Raw genomic sequence first — 23,044 nt, forward strand, 5'->3', positions numbered from 1 at the left:
CTTGTTATGTGTTGGAGCATCTTTTGGGTTTATGCCCAGAAGTGGTACAGCTGGGTCTGCAGGTAGTGTTGTGTCCAATTTTCTGAGGAACCATCAGACTGATTTCCAGAGTGATTGTAACACCTTGCAATGCCACCAACAATAGCGGAATGTTCCTCTCTCTCCACATCCTCACCAGCATGTTTTCACCTGAGTTTGATCTTAGCCATTCTGCCTGGTGTCAGGTGGAATCTCAAGGTTGTTTTGATTTGCATTTCCCTAATGACTAAAGATGTTGAACATTCTTCAGGTGCTTCTAAGACATTCGATATTCCTCACTTGAGAATCCTTTGTTTATCACTGTACCCCATTTTTAATAGGGTTATTTGATTCTCTGAAGTCTAACCTCTTGAGTTCTTTGTATATTGGATATTAATACTCTACCGGATGTAGGATTGGTAAAGATCTTTTCCCAATCTGTTGCCTGCTGTTTTGTCGTATTGACAATGTCTTTTTCCTTACAGAAGATTCTCAGTTTTATGAGATTCCATTTGTCAATTCCTGATCTTAGAGGATAAGACATTGGTGTTCTGTTCAAGAAATTTTCACCTGTGCCCATGTGTTTAAGGCTAGTCTCTGCTTTCTCTTCTTTTAGTTTCAGTGTATGTGGTTTGATGTGGAGGTTCTTGATGTACTTGGACTTCAGCTTTGTATAGGGTGATAAGAATGGATCAATATACTTTCTTCTACATGCTGACCTCCAGTTGAACCAGCACCATTTCTTGAAAATGCTCTTTTTTCCACTGGATGGTATTAGCATCTTTGTATAAGATCAAGTGATCATAAGTGTGTGGCTTCATTACTGGGTCTTCAATTATATTCCATTCATCTACCTGCCTGTTTCTGTACCAGTACCATACAGGTTTTTGTCACTATTGCTCTGTAATACAGCTTGAGGACAGCAATGGTCTTTACAACAGAACATCTGCTCTCTGAAGTTTCTATTTGGAGGCACTGAGAGCTATGAGTTTTCCTCTTACCACTTTTTTCATTGTGTCCTATAAGTTTGGGTATGTTGTGCCTACATTTTTTTTAATGCTAAAAAGTCTTTCATTTCTTTCTTTATTTCTTTTTTGACTGAATTATGATAGAGTAGAACATTATTCAGCTTCCATATCTGTATGGTCGTCTTGGTGTTTTTGTTGTTATTGAAGACCAGCCTTAGTCCATGGTGATGTGATAGGATGCATGATATAATTTCAATCTTCTTGTATCTGTTGAGTCCTGTTTCATGACTGAATATGTGGTCAATTTTGGAAAATGTACTGTGATGTACTGAGAACAAAATATATTCTTTTGTTTTAGGATGAAATATCCTATAGATATCTGTCAAGTTCATTTGGTTCATTACTTCTATTAGCCTTATTGTATCTCTTTCAGCTTCTGTTTCCATGATCTGTAAATTGAAAAGAGTTGGTTGTTGAATTCTCCCACTGCTATTGTCTGTGATGAAGTGTGTGCTTTGAACTTTAGTAAAGTTTCTTTTATGAATGTTGGTTCTCTTGCATTTGGAGCATAGAAATTCAGAATTGAAAGTTCATCTTGGTGGATTTTTCCTTTGATGTGTATGAAGTGCTCTTCCTTGTCATTTTTGATAACTTTTGATTAAAATTCAATTTCATTCAATATTAGAATGGCTACTCCAGCTTATTTCTTGGAACAATTTGCTTGAAAATATTTTCCAGCCTTTAGGTCTCAAGTAGTGGCTGTCTTTGTCATTGAGGTGTGTTTCTCATAAGAAGCAAACTGCTGGATCCTGTATATGTATCCCGTCTGTTAATTTGTGCCTTTTTTTATTGGGGAATCTTATTGGGGAATCAATGTTAAGAGATATTATGGAGTAGTGGTTGCTGTTTCCTGTTATTTTTGTTGTTAGCTGTTGAATTATGTCTGCATGTATCTCTTCTTTCAGGTTTGTTGCAACAGGAATATTTTCTTGCTTTTTCTTTGGTATCGTTTCCCTCGTTGTGTTGGAGTTTTCCATCTAATATCTATTATTGGGCTGGATTTGTGGAAAATTATTGTGTAAATTTGTTTTTGTTGTGGAATACTTGGGATTCTCCCTCAATGTTAATTGAGAGTTTTGCTGGATATAGTAGCCTGGGCTGGCATTTGTGTTCTCTTAGGCCTGAATGACATCTATCCTGGATGTTCTAGCCTTCATGGTCTCTGTTGAAAAGTCTTGTGCAATTCTGATACATCTGCTTCACCTATTTCCCTTACAGTTTTCAATATTCTTCCTTTGTTTTGTGCATTTAGTGTTTTGACTATTATGTGATGGGAGTAGTTTCTTTTCAGGTCCAGTCTATTTGTAGTTCTGTAGGCTTCTTGTATGTTCATGGTCATCTCTTTATTTAGGTTAGGGAAGTTTTCTTCTATAATTTCAGTGAAGATATTTACTGGCCATTTAAGTTAGGAATCTTCACTCTCTTCTTTACCTATTATTTTTAGGTTTGGTCTGCTCATTGTGTCCTAGATTGCCTAGATATTTTGGGTTAGGAGCTTTTTGCATTTTGCATTTTCTTTGACTGTTGTGTCAATGTCTTCTATGCTATCTTTAGAACCTGAGATTCTCTTTTCCATCTCTTTTGTTCTGTTGATGATGCTTGCATCCATGATTCCGGATCTCTTTCCTAGGTTTTCTACCTCCAGAGTTGTCTCCTTTTGTGATTTCTTTATTGTTTATATTTCAATTTTTAGATCTCCAGCGGTTTTGTCCCATTTCCTTATATAATTTGTTGTGTTCTCCTGTGTTTAAGGGAGTAATTCATATCTTTTTTAAAATCCTCTATCATCATGATGGGATATGATTTTGCTCCGAATCTTGCTTTTCATGTGTAATGGGGTATCCTGGACTTGCTGTAGTTTGAGAATTGGGTTCTGATGATTCCCAGTAGCCTTGGTTTATGTTGTTTATGTTCTCGTACTTGCCTCTTGCCATCTGGTTATCTCTAGTGCCTGGCCTAACTGTCTCTGGATCCTGTCCTTCTTGTGATCCTGGTTCTGTCAGAACTCCTCAGAGTCCAGCTGTCTTTGTGATTCTGGGATTCTGGGATTCTGGGATTCAGGGATCCTCAGTGTTTCAGACTGGGAGTTTCTGGGAGTGAAGCTGCCTCTGAGATACCGACGTCCTGGTGTGACCAAGCTCCTGAGTTCTTGTCGTGTCAGAGCTCCTGGGAGTCAAGCTTTCTCTGGTTGTTGCAGGAGTGTGTTGGGGGAGGCCAGAGCTCTGAGTTTGTTCTGGCTTCAGATGCAAGCCGGAAGGAACCCATGCCTCTGGGTGGTCAGTGGTTTGTGTTTCCCTGCTTCCTATGTGAAGCTCAGTTATGCTGGGTTTGGGGGAAGATGTTATGGCCTCAACTGTGACCTTGAATATGTCAGATCTCCAGTGCTCCTGGTTTTGTCTGATTTTCTAGAATTCGAGTTTCCTCTCTGATCATGTACTCCTATGATCTTGGGTCTGTTAGCACACCTGCAATCCTGTGATCCTGTATTCCTATAATCCTGGGCATGTCAGAGTACCTGGGTGACAGGCTTCCTATGGGTCTTTTGGAAATGGGTGTGGTACCAGTACCCAAGGACTGCTCAGGGCACGTGTTCAAACTGGAAGGAATCCACACTGCTGGCTGGGCAGGGGATTCTGTGTCCCTGGATCTTGGGGAAACCCAGTAACTGTGGGTGTTAGGACAGATGTTGTGCCCTCCTCACCTGTGTTCCTGGGCATGCATATTTGAGTCTAACTTTTTGTGTTTTTATATATTTTGAATATTAGCTATCTGTCAGATCAGGAGTTAGTGAAGTCCTTTTCCCACTTGGTAGGCTGCTGTTTTGTCCTATTCACAGTGTCCTTTGCCTCACAGAAGGTTTTTAGTTTCATGAGGTCCCATTTATCAATTGTCAATCAATGACCCTGAGTCATTGCTGTTGTGTTCATGAAATTTTCTGCTTTTCCAATGTGTTTAAGGCTATTTTCCACTTTTTCTTTATTAGATTTAGTACATCGAGTTTTACGTTGAGGTCTTTGATGTACTTGGACTTGAGTATTGTGCAGGGTAGTAGATAAGGATCTCTTTGCAGAATCAGAGAAAGGACTGAAAGAGCTTGAAGGGGCTTGAGACCCCATATGAACAACAATATCAACAAACCAGAACTTCCATGGACTTAAGCCACTACCCAAAGACTATACATGGACTGACCCTGGGCTCCAACCTCATAGGTAACAATGAATAGCCTAGTAAGAGCACCAGTGGAAGGGGTCCTGCCAAGACTGAACCCCCAGTGAACGTGATTGTTTGGGGAGGGCGGCAATGGGGGGAGGATGGGGAGGGGAACACCCATAAGGAAGGGGAGGGGAGGGATTAGGGGGATATTTGCCCGGAAACCGGGAAAGGGAGTAACACTCGAAATGTAAATAAAAAACACTCAAGTTAATAAAAAAAATCCAATAAAGCAGACTTTCAACCAAAAGTAATCAAAAGACATGAGAAAGCACACTTCTTACTCACCAAAGGAAAAAACCCACCAAGATAAACTCTCAATTCTAAATATCTATACCGCCAAAGAAAGAGCCTAGGGTATTATATTCAGCAAAACTCTCAATTAACATAAATAGAGAAACCAAGATATTCCATGACAAAATAAAATTGACACAGCATCTGTCTACAAACCCAGCACTACAAAGGGTTATAGATGGAAACTCCACCACAAGGAGGGAAAGTATACCCTAGCAAAAGCAAGAAAGTAATATTCTTTCAACAAACCCAAAAGAAACACACAAACATAATGCCACCTCTAATAAAGAAAATAACAGGAATCTACAATCACTATTACTTAATATCACCTAATATCAATTAACTCACTTTCCCAATAAAAAGACATAGACTAACAGACTGGATATGCAAAAGGACCAAACATTTTGCTGCATAAAGGAAGCACATCTCCGTGACAAAGACAGGTACTACCTGAGAGTCAAAGGCTGGAAAACTATTTTCCAAGCAATTGGTCCCAGGAAACAAGTTGGAGAAGCCATACTAATATTAAAAAAATAGACTTTCAACAAAAAGTTATCAAAAAACATAAGGAAGGACACTTAATATTAATCAAGGAAAAATCCAACAAGATGAACTCTCAAACCTAAATGTCTATGCTCCAAATGCAAGGGCACCTACATTCATACAAGAAACTAAACTAAAGCTCAAAACACACATTGCACCTCACACAATAATAGTAGGAGATTTCAACACACCACTCTCAGGCATCATGGGAACAGAAACTAAACACAGACATACAGAAGCTAACCAAAGTTGTGAACCAAATGGATTTAACAGATATTTATAGAACAGTTCCTCCTAAAACAGAGGAATATACCTTTTCTCAGCTCCTCCTGGTACCTGCTCCAAAATTGGCCATATGATCTGTCACAAAACAAGTCTTAACACATACAAGTAGATTGAAAAAGTCCTATGCATCCTATAAGACCACCATGAACTAAGGCTTGTCTTCAATAAAAAAAGAAAGCCCACATACACAAGGACACTGATTAATGCTCGACCCAATGATATCTTGGTCAAGGAAAAAATAAAGAAAAAAATTAGAATATGATTCTTAATGAGGTAACCCAGTCACAAAAGAACACACATGGTGTGTAAACCCTGAAAAGTGAATATTAGTCAAAAAGGAGCTCACAATACACGTAATACAACTCAAAAAATTAAAAAGGGTTGTAATTTAATCCACAAGATCATTACTCTGAATTGGTCATGTCTTTGAATTAAAGCATGATAGGAAAGTCAATAACTGTGTTTAAATATGAAAGAAAGAGTTAATGAATTCAGTAAGATTTTAAGCAGGTGTTAAAACGCAGTTTACTATCTGAAGTCCACACTATCAGCATAAAGTTAAGATGTTGCCATGCTAATGACAGCAGGCTCAAAAGAGAAACTTCAGCCTTTAGATTTTCTGCCACTACAGTGAATAAAACAGCATTAGTGGTCGAGCCTTGCCCCACGTCCTTACAATGCCATACTTGTTTATATGGTAGGAAAACAACAAAAAATAAATACTACCCTACAGAATACATGTCGCATGTAAAGAAATTATTCTTAAGTGTTGCTGATCTATATAATTTTAGTCCTGTGTTTGGAATAACTCTGGGAATCCAGGACAACTAGAAATGAGAAAATTGTTGCACAACAGAGAGAACAAATATCTTAGTAATGTGGCTTGCATGATTCATGTCGACAGCAAGAATGAGAGGAATGGAAACTCCAGGGAATATTTATGTACAATTACAAGATCAATTTTATTTTTCTTATCGATATGTGTGTGTGTGTGTGTGTGTGTGTGTGTGTGTGTGTGTGTGTGTGTGGTATTGTGCCGGTTAGGTTAGGTATCTAGAAAGGTGAGAAGAGAGCATTTCATCCCTTGGAGCTTGATTTACAGGAACTAAATTTTGGTCTTCTGGAGAGCAGCAAGTATTCCTCTAACTTTGAACAAACTCTCCAGAATCTCCACAAAATATCCAGATGTATCTATCCCTGTGTGATCTGAAGAAAGAGCCCCAGTTTCTGGCTCTGTAGCTACACCCTCTGCAATCATGGGAACTTCATCCAGTCCAATGATACACTTTACAGTTTCCTTCTAACAGTCTTTCCAGAGCTCTCTTCACATCTTTATTCCTTAGACTATAAATGAAGGGGTTCAGCATGGGAGTGACCATAGTATACATGACCGAAGCACTTGCAGCAGAATTTGAGCTTTGGACCACAGCAGAACTGACGTACACTCCGAGGCCTGTACTATAAAATAAGGAGACAATGGAAAGGTGAGAGGCACATGTAGAAAATGCCTTGTACTTCCCCTGAACTGTGGAGATAGAATGTATGGAGGATACTATCTTGAAATAAGAGTAAAGGATGCCACTGAAGGAAATGGCTGCCAACATAACAGGTACAAGATTCATTATGAGGTGACTTGGAAAGTTGTCTGAACAGGTGAGTTGGGACAGCTGATTAAGTTCACAGAAGAAGTGAGGGATTTTCACATCTCCACAGAAGGTCAACTGTAGCACAATTAAGCTCTGTATGATGGCATGGAAAATGCTGACAACCCAGGACAGCAGAAGCAGCAGGATACAGAGACGGTGGTTCACAATGACTGTGTAACACAGTGGGTGACAGATAGCCACATATCGGTCATAGGCCATCACAGCCAGGAGAAAGTTGTCCAATTCTGGGAAAACCAAGAAGACACACATCTGGCTAATACAGTCTTCATAGGTGATGCTCTTGCTCTGGGTGTATATATTTACCAACATCTTTGGGATGGTGGTGGAGGTGAAACAGATGTCCACAAAAGATAGGTTAGCAAGGAAGAAGTACATGGGTGTATGCAAATGAGACTGTGTGATGATGGCCATGATGATAAGCAGGTTCCCAAGCACTGTTACCAAGTACATGGACAGGAACAGTGCAAAAATGAGGAAGTGAAGTTGTGGGTTTTCTGTAAATCCTAGAAGAAAAAAACTTGAAAATCTTCTTGTGCTGTTCCCTGATTCCATCAGTCACATGTGTCTAAAGGAAAGGTAACAAGGCTCTTATTCTCACATTCCTGATATATGTGATATGTTACATCTTATGTTTTCAACAAATTAACTTCTGAATTGTTTTCATGGAATTGTTCAACTTAATGAATCCCTCCTGGTAATTGTGATAGACATTCCTTTCACTCTCTAAACCATTCCATTAAAAGTTTCCAAAAATTCTACAATTTGAATGGAAAATTATTATGAAAAATATTGTGAGGGATTAATATAGTTCAGGATGTGTTTAGAGATTTATAGAAGTTGGTAACAACAAAAAGAATTTCACGTCTATGGCTCAATGAATAGAATATAGGCAAACAAAAAATACAATCTTCTCCCTTTGGGGTGATTGTATGCATATTGACCATGTATAGATTCAGCAGATTTCACCCTTTTAATAATGTGAACACAGACACACAGACACACACACACAAACACACACAAAAACTCTCTCTTTCTCTCTCTCTCTCTAACACAAGAGACAGAGAGAGCACAGAGAGAGGGGTGAGAAGAAGGGATGGAGAGAGGGAGGGAGAGAGAAGACAGACAGAGAGAGAGACAGAGAGAGACAGAGAGAGAGACAGAGAGAGAGACAGAGAGAGAGACAGAGAGAAACAACTAAAAATTTAAAAGCAGTTATCTTTTAACAGGACAAGGAGTGATAACTCAGCGAAGAATATTAAAGCATATATAATTGAAAAGGAAGATAGAAGCTGTCTTTATTTGTCTGTAATGTGCCTGCATATATCTGTGATTTATATATTTTGGGGGATTCACACACAGGACTTTCTGCATAGGAACCAGATAACAGTCTGACCAGGTCATTTAGTGTAGTGGGATGTTCTGTGCCTCATAGGATGCTTAGAAACATCCCAGCCTCTAATGAAGCTTCCCTGTATGACAGATGCTAGTTCTAGACACTGAAGAGTGAAATTGTTTCACACCAAGAATTACAATTTGACCTAAAAGCAAAATTGTTATATCAGTATGGATATAATTATAAATCTATGAAAAAGAACACAAAATATCATCCCAGTGGATCCACAGGCTCAAATATACAGTACTCTACATGGTGTGAAACAGCTAATCTGTACTATGAACATTCATTTTCAGATGTCCCTGGCTCTTATTTAGTGGGAAGATAGGAAGAGAAGTAGAAAAGCAAACTGGAGCAGATATATAAGGCATAATGACAGACCTAGAATCCTGCTGGAGCATTTCATACACAATGTTTGAGCAAGGAGCACACATACTATGTAGAGAGACAGTTTAAGATATAATAAGAACCCCTGACACAGAAAAGGGCAGCATCACATAATCTTTATTCCTTGGTACCTTGAGATTATGGAGATTTTTTCATTTCATTTAGTATCATCACTACTTTTATTTATACAAAGTGCTGTGGCTCATTGTTACATATCTGCACTTTTATAATAGAGGATCTCAATCACATTTCCCTGCTCTACTACATTTTCTCATGTGTCCTCTCTCTCACTCTTTCCTATTACCATGTCCACAATCCTACAAATTTTTAGTATGACATGTTTTCTTTAGTGTGGCTAAAGGTAGGGAAGCACAAAGGAGTGAAAGGAAGGGTAATCATGATACCGTGCAGTGTTACTATTATGTTGTCATTGATTGTGGCATTTAATTTATCCCCAGTAACTTCTAATATGCATAGGATTCAGAGGGATGACTCCACACAAGTACACAGCATGCGATGGTCACATCAAGGGATTTAGTGCTGCTCTTTCCTTCAACATTTATTACTAACGTATGTTGTAAGGATTTACATTCCTCTGTTCTAAATTTGTTTAAAAAGCATGTAATAAATGACGTGTACATTTTTTAAAGTAACTTTTTAATTATTCTATGAAATAAATATTAGATGTGAATGTATACATAATAAGTTTCAAACTGGGATCCCCTTGGCATACTGCAGATCCTGAGGTCTTCAGCACTCATGAAGTATTATTTGGTATCAGTTTGAATCTCCTTTTCTCCTATGATCTATTTTCCTAGACTTCAGTGACATCCTCTACTTTATATAACATTTTTATTTTTGTTTAGTTTGCTTCAATATGAACCAAATATCTAAAAGAACAATTTTTGATGACATTACAAGGGGTAAGTAACCTTTAATTGTATGTATTAGAGTTCTTTCATTTTTTTCACAAATTGCCTGCTTGCCACTTATCCCTCTAATGTTCCTATGTATGTTTATGGCAATATTTAGAAGTTTGTTTTGTTTACCTGTATGTATTTCAATCAGCCACCATAAACTCTTGAAGACTTGAAAGTAAGCAAATATGATTTAAAACCACCTATAAATACATGGAGGCTGGTTTATCAAAACATAATGTGTATCAAAGAGCTACATGTACAAGTATGCTCAAGTACATGGATGTTTCCTAGGTGATTTGTACCATGCAAATAATGAATAAATTGATGCTAGCCTCCCCTTTTGGGGTTATATCTCATTGCAGACATGCGAATAGCAAAAGAAGAAAAAGAAAGATGAAGAAACACGCTGGAAGCATGTAAAAATGACCTAATGGTGGCTGATTATAACAGGTACAGGTATACAAAACAAACTTTTAATTATTACCATAAACACATATATAGGAACATTAAAGGGATAAGTGGCAAGCAGGCAATTTGTGAAAAAATGAAAGAACTCTAATATATACGCTGAAAAAGTGCGCTCGATACCAGAAATATAAATGTTCCCACAACACAAAAAAAGACCTCATAGGCATTTTCAGTAGAGAAAGGAAGTGACCAATAACCTTATAGAAACATTGAGACTCAAAGACTGAAACAATACCCACCTCTCTCTCTCTCTCTCTCTCTCTCTCTCTCTCTCTCTCTCTCTCTCTCTGTGTGTGTGTGTGTGTGTGTGTGTGTGTGTGTGCAAGAGGTGATGTTTAGTAGCCATTTCTCAACAATATGTGAGAATGTTTTCTACTGACGTTTCTCATCATCATAAACACAATAAATCTTATTTAATACAAAATGGCTTTATTTCACTGCACCACAGCCCTTCATCGTTCCATTAATTTTAACCGTAAAGATTACTGAGTAGTTCCTACACTGTAATGAACTTGAATGGCAATGTAAGCTTAGAGAAATCCCACTACACTAACAGGGACTGGCTCTCCAGTGTCCTCAGATGGACAAACAGGATCAGTTATCTTTGACACTCTCCTGCAGTGTCTACAGTGTTCTGAAACTCACCTGAGCACTCTCTTTGAAGAGGTTCTCTGAATGATAGCTCAAGATTCTCCCTGAATGTTGAAACTGAAGCTTTTAACCAGTTCACACAGCACAAAGAACTGGAAACACTTAGGACTTAGAATGCAATGAGTTCTCCCTCTCCAGCTTCTGTCCAAGGCTGCATACTCTGAAGGCCATCAGAAGATGAGCTTGAAGTGTCCTATATTTGCTCGTTGGGCACATTTCCCTATTTTTACATCATTATCCTTTAAGCAGCTGATTACCCTCTGGGGCACAGGTCTGGAAAGCCAAGAATTTAATTTTGCTGATTCCCAGGGACCAATGACCTTTGGTTGTCTCTTCTCCATTAACTACTTCTCTCTAGAGGTCTTGTGTCCTAGCAACTTTACCCCATTGACATTTTCCTATAGCTCAACACAAATGGCCTCTCTCAAGTTAATCTCAAGAACCTTTAAAATATTAGTCAGTGCCTTGTACAAAAATCCCCAACGCTTTAGAAAATTGTCATCACCTTGTGTCTGAAAATATGTGTGTATGTTTGTTTGCCTGTATACATGAAGTGCACCTTCAGGGGCCAGAATAGGGGATTAGATACTGTAGAACTGGAGTTAGAGATGGTTGTGGGCTACCATGTGTGTTCCAGGCACGAAACCTGGACTGATGGCATGGTAGTAAATGTGCTAGCTTCTGCTCCACCTCACCAACCTTTCTCTTTGCCCTTATTGTACTTGGTCTTTGACAATTTCATACAAGTCTTATATACATTTTGATTGTTACAAATCAATCCCAACTCACCCCTCTTCCTACAGCTTCTTATTCCTGGTCCACCTTTCACCTTCAGCTTTCCCCCTTCTTATTATATTTTTATTTTTTTTCAGACTCACTGAAATTAAGTAGTATGTTTCTGGTCATAAGCGTAGATCTACACACTCAAGTCTGTTTGGGTCCTCAGTGGTCAAAAAACTAAAATGAATGACTATAAGAATTTGTCAGTAGTCAGTAGTTCATCAGGGAGGAGCAGAGCGCCATCTCCCTACTTCAGTCACAGTGATGTCATGGCGGTTTTGCTTTTGTCATGCTCGGAAGTAAGCATCTTGCATGTGTGTCTGTCTGTGTGGCTCTATATAAGATCGTTCCTACATGCAGTCAGTCATGAATTGGGGTGAGTATAAGGGTCCTGTTTAGAACTGTGCTTTCAGGTGTTACTTTCAGTAATGTGAACAGCCGTGCATCTACAGTCACCACTGTTCATTACAAAGATCTATTTCTCTAATTAGAGCTGGGAGTGTTAGAGGCCAGTTGGTTGAGTATTAACTGTATAAACTACCGACTTGACCAATATATGGAACGATTAAGTGGAAGTTATTTTTATTACTAATTTAATATGGGAGAGGACACGGAGGTGGCCTCTTCAGGTTCCACATCCCACTGCTATGCATCGCAACTAAGTTCCCCCTCCTTGACTCTTGGGAACCTCCACTATCCCAGGTCTCTGGCACTTCCTAGAGATTCCTACCACCCCGACCACTGGCAGCAGCAGATTTCCATTCATTTTCTTGGCTCTTTGGTTCTCTCTCCTGTCTTGACTTGAACCTGACAACACCCTTCCTTCCATTCCCATTCCCACCCAGTTCTCTCACTCTCTGTGTATCCTATGAGTATTTTATTCCCCATTCAAAGAGTGATTCAAGCATCCTTGCTTGGGCCTACATTCTTTTTTATTGAATATTTTTTATTTAAATTTCAAATGTTATCTCCTTTCCTGGTTTCCCATCCATAAACTTCCTTTACCCTCCCCCTCCCCCTTCTTGTATGGAGGTGTTCTTCTACCCAACCACCTAACCATTCCTCCCCACCCCAACATTCCCCTACACTGGGGAATACAGCCTTGGCAGGACCAAGGGTTTCTCCCATTGCTGCCCAACAAGGCCATCTTATGTTACATATGCAGCTGGAACCATGAGTCTGTCCATGTGTACTCTTTAGATGGTGGTTTAGTCCCTGGGAGCTCTGGTTGGTTGGTATTGTTGTTTTTTATTGGGTTGCAAACCCCTTCAGCTCCTTTACTCTTTTCTCTAACTCCTCCAATGGGAACCCCATTCGCAGTTCGCTGCGTGACTGCCAGAATTCATCTCTGTATTTGTCGATGCTCTGGCAAAGCCTCTCAGGAGACAGTTATATCAGGTTCCTGTCAGCATGCACTATTTTATTCCCCATTCGAAGGGAGATTTAAGCATCCTCATTTGGGCCTACCTCCTTGTTTAGCTTCTTTGGGTCTGTGGAGTATAGCATGGGTATCTTTTACTTTATGTCTAATATACACTTATAAGTGAGTATATATACCATGCAGGTCCTTTTGGGTCTGGGTTACTTCATTCAAGGTATATCCATTTGCCTGCAACCTTCATGACGTTCTTGTTTTTAATAGCTAGATAGTATATTGGGTAACTCAGTCCCATTTTCTATATTGATTCTTTGGTTGAGGGACATCTGGGTAGTTTCCAGTTTCTGGCTAAGAACAAAGCTATTATGAACATATGAGACCCAGCAGTATGGTGGAGTATGTTTTTATATACCTAGGAGTGGTATAGCTGGATACTCAGATAGAACTATCTTCAATTATCTGAGATACCACCAGACTGATTTCCAGAGTGGTTGCACAAATTTTCAATCCCATTAGCAGTGGAATAATGTTGCCCTTTCTCTGCACCTTTACCAACATGTGCTGTCACTTGAGTTTTTGATTGCGTCTGTTCTGATGGGTGTAAAATAGAATTTTGGAGTCAATTTGATTTGCATTTCCATGATGACTTAAGATGCTGAACATTTTTAAGTTAATTTTTTAAATTTTATTGGATATTTAATATATTTACATTTCAAGTGTTATTCCATGTCCTGGTTCCCCCCTATCTCATACCCTCTTACCCTGCTTCTATAAGAATGCTTCCCCTCCCACCCACCAGCTCCCATATCTCTGCCCAGGCATTCCCCTACACTGGGGTATTGAGCCTTCAAAGGACCAAGGGCTTCTCTTCCTTTTGATGCCAGAAAATGCCATCCTTTGATACATGTGCGGCTGGAGCCATGGGTCTCTCCATGTGTAAGCTTTGGTTAGTGATTTAATCCCTGAGAGCTCCGCTGTACTCTGGTTGTTTGATATTGTTGTTCTTCCTATGGGGCTACAAACTCCTTCAGCTCCTTCAGTCATTTCCCCAACTCCTCCATTAGGGTCCCCACACTCAGTATGATGGTTAGCTGAAAGCATCCTTGTCTGTATCAGTAAGGCTCTGGCAGATCCTCTCAGGAAATATCTATATCAGCCTCCTGTCAGCAAGCACTTCTTGGCATCAGCAATAGTGACTGGGTTTGGTGACTGCATATGGGATGGATCCCGAAATGGGGCAGTCTCTATATGGCCTTTCCTTCAGTCTCCGCTTATCCCACACTACGTCTCGCCAGCAGGAACGACGCGGCACACACAGGATTCTACTGCAGAAAAGCTTTAATGCGTCTTGAGAGGGAGAGCATAAGCTTACAATGCGGAGACGCCGAGTGAGGAATAACCGGCCCTTATATAGGAAACTATCCTCGCCTAGGTCGTGTCACTCTCTGACTGGTCACTGCCAATTATGCCAGGTGACGTACCAAAGCGTACGTGTCCCTTTGAGTAGGGAAGTTACCAGGGGCCTGCGTATTGCCCTTTTTACTAGGTGCGTTCTGCCGGATGCCGGTGCCCTCTTGTAATGGAGTATGTGAGGACAGCTCCTCACATATGTGAGGACAGCTCCTCACATCTCCCCCTTTTCTGTTTTTTTAAGCAAACAGGACACCCAGATATAGGAGGGCGAAGACAGAGGTCATATCCTCGTACGAAGTTGGCGAACCTGTACAAGAGAGATACTCTTAGGCTGTTGTTGGGACCCAGGGCACTCCCGACCCGTCGCACTGCCATTTTTCGAGGGAGGGAAAACGGGGGCAGAAACCCTCACGTAATATGACATGTCTTCCAGGGAGCGTATTTGGTAGAACTTCCCTGTGCGATGCTAAGCTCATCACCCCTCATGGGCTGCTCAAGCCGGACACTCTAATCCTGTGAAATGAACCGAGATTCTAGGAGTGCAAGAGCTGTCCAGACGGCGACCTGTTGCTTGAGCATGGTCAACCAGATATCGGCTGACGCTCCTTGTTCAAGGGCTACACGCGCCTGGGCCATCACTACTTTGTCCTTTCTTGTTTGAGATCTCAATTTGCAAAGCAACAAGAGGAGTAACAATAATCCACAGCAGAGGATCACTCCAAAAAGTCCCACTCCCACCCATTCCTTGAAATAAGAGACTGCTAAGGTGATTCAGGACGACAATCCCTCCGTCAAAGACAGGTCCAGTAGGGTAGAATTTACTTGAATGATGGTCGCTCTCAGCTCTCGAAGTGTCTGTTCAACCTCCGAGGTCCAATTCTGTAACAGATGCTGTGAAAGACTCTTAGACAGATTAGCAGCTCGGGTAAATTTGTCATATTATATGGAGGTGACACAAAGGCCTGGGAGTTTTTGCTCACAGCCAAGCTGGGCCAGTTGCCATACAATGTCTAATTGCTCTCGGACCAGATCTATACGTTGGTTGACAAGCATAAGGCCTCCCTATATCTGAGTATTGGCCGAGGCCTGTCTGTCCCGAGCCACAGAGATGGTGGCCGATAAATCATTGATAGTTTGGGTTGTCTGTACTGAATTTGACGAGGCCAATGCCGAGGCAGTAACCGAGGCAGTGACTGCTGTCGTAGCAATAATGCCAGCAATAATTGCAGAAGTACCAAAATCTCTTTTTCCTCTAAATAAGGTCATGGTCCCTGGGGTATCAACAGGGATCGGGATAAAGTGAGGCATGCAGGTAACTACTGCGATATTTTATATGAGTAGCTGTCCAGACAGAGGCAGCAGGTTTGATGTTCCCCATCCAGGAAAATGACAACCGTCCCTTTTCGCCCTTTCCTCCAAGTAGCATCGCCATGGGCGTAAGATCAGTGCAGCTACCATTAACGCAATGTAAGGCCACCACCATAGAGAACTGTGGCATTAGCCACAATGTCCTCCTCACCAGTTCCCCATGTGGCCTCCCTTAACCAAGCAGAAGATTGATTACATAACATAATGCAAGGGAGATCAAAAGATGTTTTGTTGAATATGCAAAAACAAAGGTTGCCCTTAAGGGGAATAGTCCTATTTTCTTTTAGTCGTTCAACCTGTGGATCCTCAGGTGAATTCAACCTGTGGATCCTCAGGTAAATAGGCCAACCCTAAATCCCTGTTAGTGGTACATCACCGGCATCGGGAGTGGAAAGGTTGACATTATTCCCCATCGTAACTTGCCCTGCACCGTTGCTGGCATCCATGGAAGAAGAGTGAGGAGGTGCAGGAGTCCCAGTCCCTTCTTGATCACTTGCTGTGATACTCTGAGTAAGTCGTCCTGGGATCCATATGGGATTTTCATGGTCCTGTGGAAAAACACAGACAGCTCCCCTGGATCTTATTAAAACAGGATCCGGGCCTTTCCATTCATTTGTCAATACATCCTTCCATTTGACTAATTCTTTTGTCCTCTTGGGCTCTGAGCAATGTCACTCAGCCGCTGTTTGTCCAGCTTCATCAAGATTTAAAAAATTTAAGGTAAAAAGGGCCAGAGCAGTGGCCACTCGGGGTGTTGGGGGGGAGTTCTATCATAATTCCCCCTCTTCGTTTTATTAAATATGATTTGAGCGTCTGATGAGTGCGCTCTATGATTCTCTGTCCTTGAGGGTTGTAGGGCAGGCCCGTCAGGTGGGTAACCTGCATCTGAGCACAAAACTGACAGAATTTTTGAGATGCGTAGGTGGGGCCATTGTCAGTTTTTACACATTTTGGCTTTCCCCAAGCAGACCATGCTTCAAGGCAGTGCTGAATGACATGTGTTGTTTTTTCTCCTGTAATTGGGGTGGCATGTAGAATGCCAGAACATGTGTCTATAGATACATGCACATACTGTAATTTTCCAAAAGTAGAATTATGAGTAACATCCATTTGCCAGATTTGCAATGGCTGTATTCCTCTCGGGTTGACCCCGATGTGAGGAACTGGGAGGAACTGGCAGCACTGTTGGCATTGGGTGACTATATCACGTGCCTCTTTTCTAGTTATAGAGAATCAGTGGCATAAAGTTTCTGAGGTGACATGGAAATTGCCATGAAAGTCTTTAGCGGCCTCTAAAGGAGAGGCCAGGGCCACAGCTATCATTTTTGTGGCTTTGTCAGCCAAATCATTCTCTGAACTCATTGGGCCAGGGAGTCCAGAATGGGCCTGTATATGAGTAATGTATACAGGGAATCTTCTATTTAATAGGATAATTTGGATTTTTCAGAAAATATATGCCACCTTACTAGTGGTTTTAATTATACCAGCGGTTTCAAGAATACTAACAGCATTAACCACATAGGAGGAATCTGAAACAATATTTAGAGGAACCTGGAATTTTTCAATGACTTCCATGACCAATAGGCATTCTACCACTTGGGGTGAGGTTTCAAAATATTGTCGTGAGAATACTTGGGAGTTTACCACATATGCTCCCACCCCTGTTTTTGACCCATCCGTATACTCTGTTATCCCCTCCTTTAATGGTCTGTGGGATGTGACTCGAGGGAAAACAACAGGTTGTAATCTTGCAAAACACAATAGGGGGTGTTTAGGATAATGATTATCTATCTTCCCTGTAAAGGATGTGAGCAGCACTGCCCAATCATCAGAGGTACCGGCTAGAGTTTGGACCTGGTAGGGTGTATATGGGATAATCAAGGATTGGGGTGGAATCCCAAAATGACAGATGGCAGCTTTTAGGCCCTTAATAGCCAGATGTGCTACTGCGGCTGGATACCAATCAATAATCTTCACAGGGGAAACATGTGGATGGATCCATAACAGTGGACCTTGTTGCCATAAAACTGCAGTGGGTAAATCCTTGGTATCTAGTACACAGAGTGAAAAAGGTAGAGACCAATCAATGCGTTGCAATTGGGCCTGTTTTATGGCATCTTCTACTTTTAGTAAGGCCTTGGTTGCAGCGGGAGTTAGCACACGAGGGGAGGTGATGTGGCCGTCCCCTTCCAATATTTCGAGCAAAAGTTTTAATTCCGCGGAAGGGATTTTCAAAAATGGTCTCAACCAGTTGATATCTCCCAAGAGCTTCTGAAAGTCATTAAGAGTATGGAGGTGGTCTCTATGGATTTCCAGTTTCTGGGGTATAATCTTATCAGGGAAAATAATGGATCCTAGAAAATGACCTGTGTCAGCAATTTGGACCTTTTCTGTAGCAATATGTAAGTCCCATTGTTTAAGGGTTTTTTGTAATAAGGAATAGGCTTGTTTGAGTAATTCTAAGTCTTTATGACACATCAATATATCATCCATGTAATGGATTAACAGTAAATTTGGATAGGTCTCCCTGACTGGTTTGAGGGCTTCCTGAACATATAACTGACACATCGTAGGGCTGTTGGCCATGCCCTGAGGTAGGACCTTCCACTGGTATCTTTTATCAGGTTCAGTATGATTAATTGATGGGACAGTAAAAGCAAACCTGGGCCTATCAGGGGGGTAAAGCAGAATAGAGAAAAAACAATCTTTGATATCTATTATTACCAAATTCCAATCTTTTTGTAGGGCCGAGAGTATAGGAAGGCCCCGCTGAATGGGTCCGAGGGATTCCATCTGATCGTTAATGGCCCTCAAGTCATGGAGCAGTCGCCATTTCCCTGATTTTTTCCTTATTGCAAAAATTGGGGTGTTCCAAGGAGAGGTGGAGGGCTCCAAATGTCCCAATCTTAATTGTTCATCCACCAGTCCTGTAGCTGCCTGTAATTTCTCAGAGGTTAATGGCCATTGGGGAACCCACACCGTGTCCTCCGTCCTCTATGGTATGGGTCATGCTGCCCCAATGGCGCCTAGGAAAAACCCAGGCCTTGTTTATGGGGGTTGGCGATCGGTTCAATGGGCGTGAGACGACCCTGTTCTAATCGCCCTAGGCCTTTCCCTTCCTTATAGCCCATCCTTGACGTCATGTGGGCCACTTGTGGGGGGTATTCATTAGATAAGGTCAGTCCCATGGTCTGCATAACATCCCTCCCCCAAAGATTAACAGGCAGGGGAAGTACATAAGGAATAAATTGTCCCTGTCAGCCATCGGCAGTTGTCCAAGTTAGAGTGGCAGAGCTGATCATAGGGCATGAATGGTAGCCTAATCCTTGTAGCGAGTGAGAAGATTTTGTGGTAGGCCATGATTGAGGCCACCATTTTAAGGAAATTATACTTTTATCAGCCCCAGTATCCAGTATGCCTTCGAATTTCTTTCCATTAATTTCTAAGCTCAATTTTGGGCGGTTGTTAAGGTGAACCACCAAATATGCTGAATCATGACCAGTGGACCCCATGGGTCCCTTGGTATCCTGTATCGTGGCCTGGGAGCATGGAAGGACTAATAACTGTGCTATTCTATCTCCTTTACTTATGGAAAAACCCCATCGGGACTTGAACAAAGAATCTGAACATCACGAGAGCGCTGAGCTTCAACAAGGCCTGGATGGACTATCAGTCCTTGTACGGCAAGAGATCCTCTAACAAGGACAAGGCCTATGGTTCCTGGGAGTAGAGGCCCCACAGTCTGAGCAGGAATTGGCTGAATGCCCATCTGGGGCATTAGAAAGAAGTCTGAGGTGGCACGCAGGTCCAATTTTGTGTCGCCTATTGGGGGACCTCCTCTGCCGGGGTCATGGCCCTGTGAAAGCGGTTCCCATATCTTTGAGGGCCCTGGGACCGGGGGCCCACCAGCCCATTTTTTGACATCTCATTAGGCCGAGTCTCCTAAGGAGGGAGTAGTTTGCCTTTAATGTCACTCACTGATCGGCACTGGTCAGCCCTATGGTAGCCTTTGCCACATCGGACACAGAGGGTTGCAGACCCCCTGTCTCCTTTTGTCATCCTGCAGTCTCTTTTTAGATGGCCTGTTTTCCCACATTGAAAGCATGATCTTTAATCCGTCCCTTTAACGGGGCGGCGCTGGGACTGGAGAATGGCGGCCGCCAGGCCTGAGTTAGTAAGGGGCCCTCCAAGTTCCCTGCAGACTCTAAGCCAATCCTGTAGCCCTTTATTTCTTCGGGGGGCTATGGCTGCTCGGCACTCCTGGTTGGCTTACTCGAAAACGAGCTGTTCTATAAGCGGTGCTGCTTGTTCAGGATCGCCAAGATTCGTCCTGCAGCCTCTGTCATTCTAGCTACAAAATCTGAGAAATATTCCTGGGGTCCCTGAATGATTTTTATAAGTTGATTATCAATCCCTCCTCTCCTGGACAGTGCTTTCCAGGCTCTAATAGGTGTGCTGGAGACCTGAGCATAGGCGCCCCAGTGGTAAGCAGACTGATCAGCTGCAAAGCGGCCCTGTCCTGTTAAGAGTTCGAAAGTCCATTCCTGTTGCTCAGGTATTAAGGCCGTAGCATTCGCTCTGGCCTGTGTTTGGGCTGCCTCATACCAGAGCACTTTCCATTCCATGTATTGGCCCATGCTGGTCAGGGCTGCCTTAGCAATTATCTGCCAATCAGCTGGTGTCAATGCCGTCATGGCCAACCTGTCAAGTTGTGTTAGAGTAAAGTTGTCCGTGACTCCATACTTTCTAACTGATTCTGCTAATTCCTTAATCTGATTATATTCAACAGGGGCATGGACCCGTCCTCCCTCCAGAGTCTCAAAAACAGGAAATGTCATACTCAGCTTTCTTCTCACCCTCTCGGGGACTAGTGAGAAGGCGCGTGAGCGTGTCTCATATGGAGGGGGCGCCGTTGGTGGCAGCCACGCTAGAAGCCTTCTATTACTTCCCCTACATTCATCGGGGAAATATCTTTCCTCCTCATATTTAGCTGCTTCCTCATCTAGCTCAGCCTCCTCCTCTGAGTCTAAGGTTTTATTTTCAGAGCTTTCAGAACTGTCGAGGTTCAGCGCTTCCTGCTCTTTCACAGGGTATAGGCTGGCTCCCCCTCCTGGTTTGTATGTAGAGGAGGAAGTGCTGGAATCTGAAAATTTCAACGCTCCCTTGTCTGTGGACTTACCGGGAGGGCCTTTTTTCTTTCTTAGGACGTCCTTTTTCTTGCGTGCGCCCAACCTTTCACTACGTTCGGTTTCTGACATACTGTCCTGGACTACCTCGAGAGTGGCCTGTCCTTCTACTACTGCTGCCTTACAAGTTTCATCCTTTAAACAACTCTTAACCAGCCTCCATATAGCTCTGGTCCCTAGGCGCAGATCCTCTTCCGCCAATTTTCTGTCAAGGTTTTTTCCAAGTTTGTTCCAAGAGGCAATTGTAAACGAGCCTGAACAGGCAAACCAAGGAGCCACCCTCTCCACATCCTTCACAAAGTTTTTAAGTGTTCTTCCTCCAATTTTGATGTCCCTCTGCTTTAACACTGTTTCCAAGGCCATGACTACAGACTGTGAGGATCCAATGATGGGCCAGGAACGCTAGCGGCTTATCTACGTCCGTCTGACAAGGCGTGAGGTGAAAGGGTAGAGACGGACACGCTGCTCTCTTATGTACGGGAGTCTTACACACACCTCCCTGGACAGTGCCGCTTATCTACGTCGGCCTTATCGCGTCCTTGCTCCTCAACAGTCAAAATCGAAGGTAAAAGGGAGCTGCGAGAAGCTCACTTATATACGAGAGACTGAGACGAGCCTTCAGCTCCTGTGATCGTCCTTTTAACAGCGAAAACGGTGAAAACAGAACATAATAATAAGAAAGAGTAGAGTGGCTCCCAGGACAAATACTATAGCCTCAACAAATCCTTCCCAAGGTGGTGACAACCCCAGACCATAGTCCAAGAGAGGCCTTCATCTCTGAAAGTACCTACCTGCAGTTCTGAATCCTCCTTGTCGCCAAGGGATCTCCAAAGGTGCTGACGATGGCGAGGTCTTTCCCGGGTTTTCGGTATTCCAATTTGGGGCTAATATCTACTTATATTGGATACCATGTGTGTTCTTTTGTAGTTGAATTATCTCACTCAGGATGATATTTTGAAGTTAAATCAATTTGTCAAAGAATTTCATGACGTCATTGTTTTTATTAGCTGAATAGTATACTCAGGTGGGGAAGGCTCTAAATGACCATTCCTTCAGTCTCTGTTCCAAACTTTGTTTTAATAACACCTCCTATGAATATTTTTGTTCCCCTTTTTAAGAAGGACTGAGGCATCCACATTTTAGTCATCTTTCTTCTTGAGCTTCATGTGGTCTGTGGATTTTATCTGTGGTAATTCAAGCTTTAGGGCTAATATTCACTTATCACTGAGTGCATACCATGTGTGTCTTTTGTGGTTGGGTTACATCATTCAGGATGATATTTTGTACTTCCATCCATTTGCCTATGAGTTTCATGAGGTCATTGTCTTTAATGGCTGAATAATACTGCATTGTGTAAATGGAGTAACACATTTTCTGTATCCATTCTCTGTTGAAGGAAATCTGGGTTCTTTACAGCTTCTGGCTATTAAATGAGGCTGCTATGAACATAGGGAGTATGCATCCTTGTTATGTGTTGGAGCATCTTTTGGGTTTATGCCCAGAAGTGGTACAGCTGGGTCTGCAGGTAGTGTTGTGTCCAATTTTCTGAGGAACCATCAGACTGATATCCAGAGTGATTGTAACACCTTGCAATGCCACCAACAATAGCGGAATGTTCCTCTTTCTCTACATCCTCACCAGCATGTTTTCACCTGAGTTTGATCTTAGCCATTCTGCGTGGTGTCAGGTGGAATCTCAAGGTTGTTTTGATTTGCATTTCCCTAATGACTAAAGATGTTGAACATTTTTCAGGTGCTTCCAAGACATTCGATATTCCTCAGTTGAGAATCCTTCGTTTATCACTGTACCCCATTTTTAATAGGGTTATTTGATTCTCTGAAGTCTAACCTCTTGAGTTCTTTGTATATTGGATATTAGCACTCTACCAGATGTAGGATTGGTAAAGATCTTTTCCCAATCTGTTGCCTGCTGTTTTGTCATATAGACAATGTCTTTTTCCTTACAGAGGATTCTCAGTTTTATGAGATTCCATTTGTCAATTCTTGATCTTAGAGGATAAGACATTGGTGTTCTGTTCAAGAAATTTTCACCTGT

The 23,044-nt window shown here is 41.9% G+C and overlaps 1 protein-coding gene and 1 pseudogene across 1 annotated transcript; both read right to left on the reverse strand.

Moving 5' to 3' along the window:
- Positions 1 to 6,643: 6,643 nt before the first annotated feature.
- Positions 6,644 to 7,597, reverse strand: Or7a38b (olfactory receptor family 7 subfamily A member 38B). Its single transcript, NM_001000592.1, has one exon. The coding sequence runs from the start codon at positions 7,595 to 7,597 to the stop codon at positions 6,644 to 6,646; it is 954 nt and encodes a 317-aa protein (NP_001000592.1).
- A 12,073-nt stretch (positions 7,598 to 19,670) lies between these two features.
- LOC134479622 (igE-binding protein-like) lies at positions 19,671 to 22,802 on the reverse strand (annotated as a pseudogene).
- Positions 22,803 to 23,044: the final 242 nt, after the last annotated feature.

The sequence above is a fragment of the Rattus norvegicus genome, chromosome 7 (genome assembly GCF_036323735.1).
Source record: "Rattus norvegicus strain BN/NHsdMcwi chromosome 7, GRCr8, whole genome shotgun sequence".
Taxonomy (NCBI): Eukaryota; Metazoa; Chordata; class Mammalia; order Rodentia; family Muridae; genus Rattus; species Rattus norvegicus.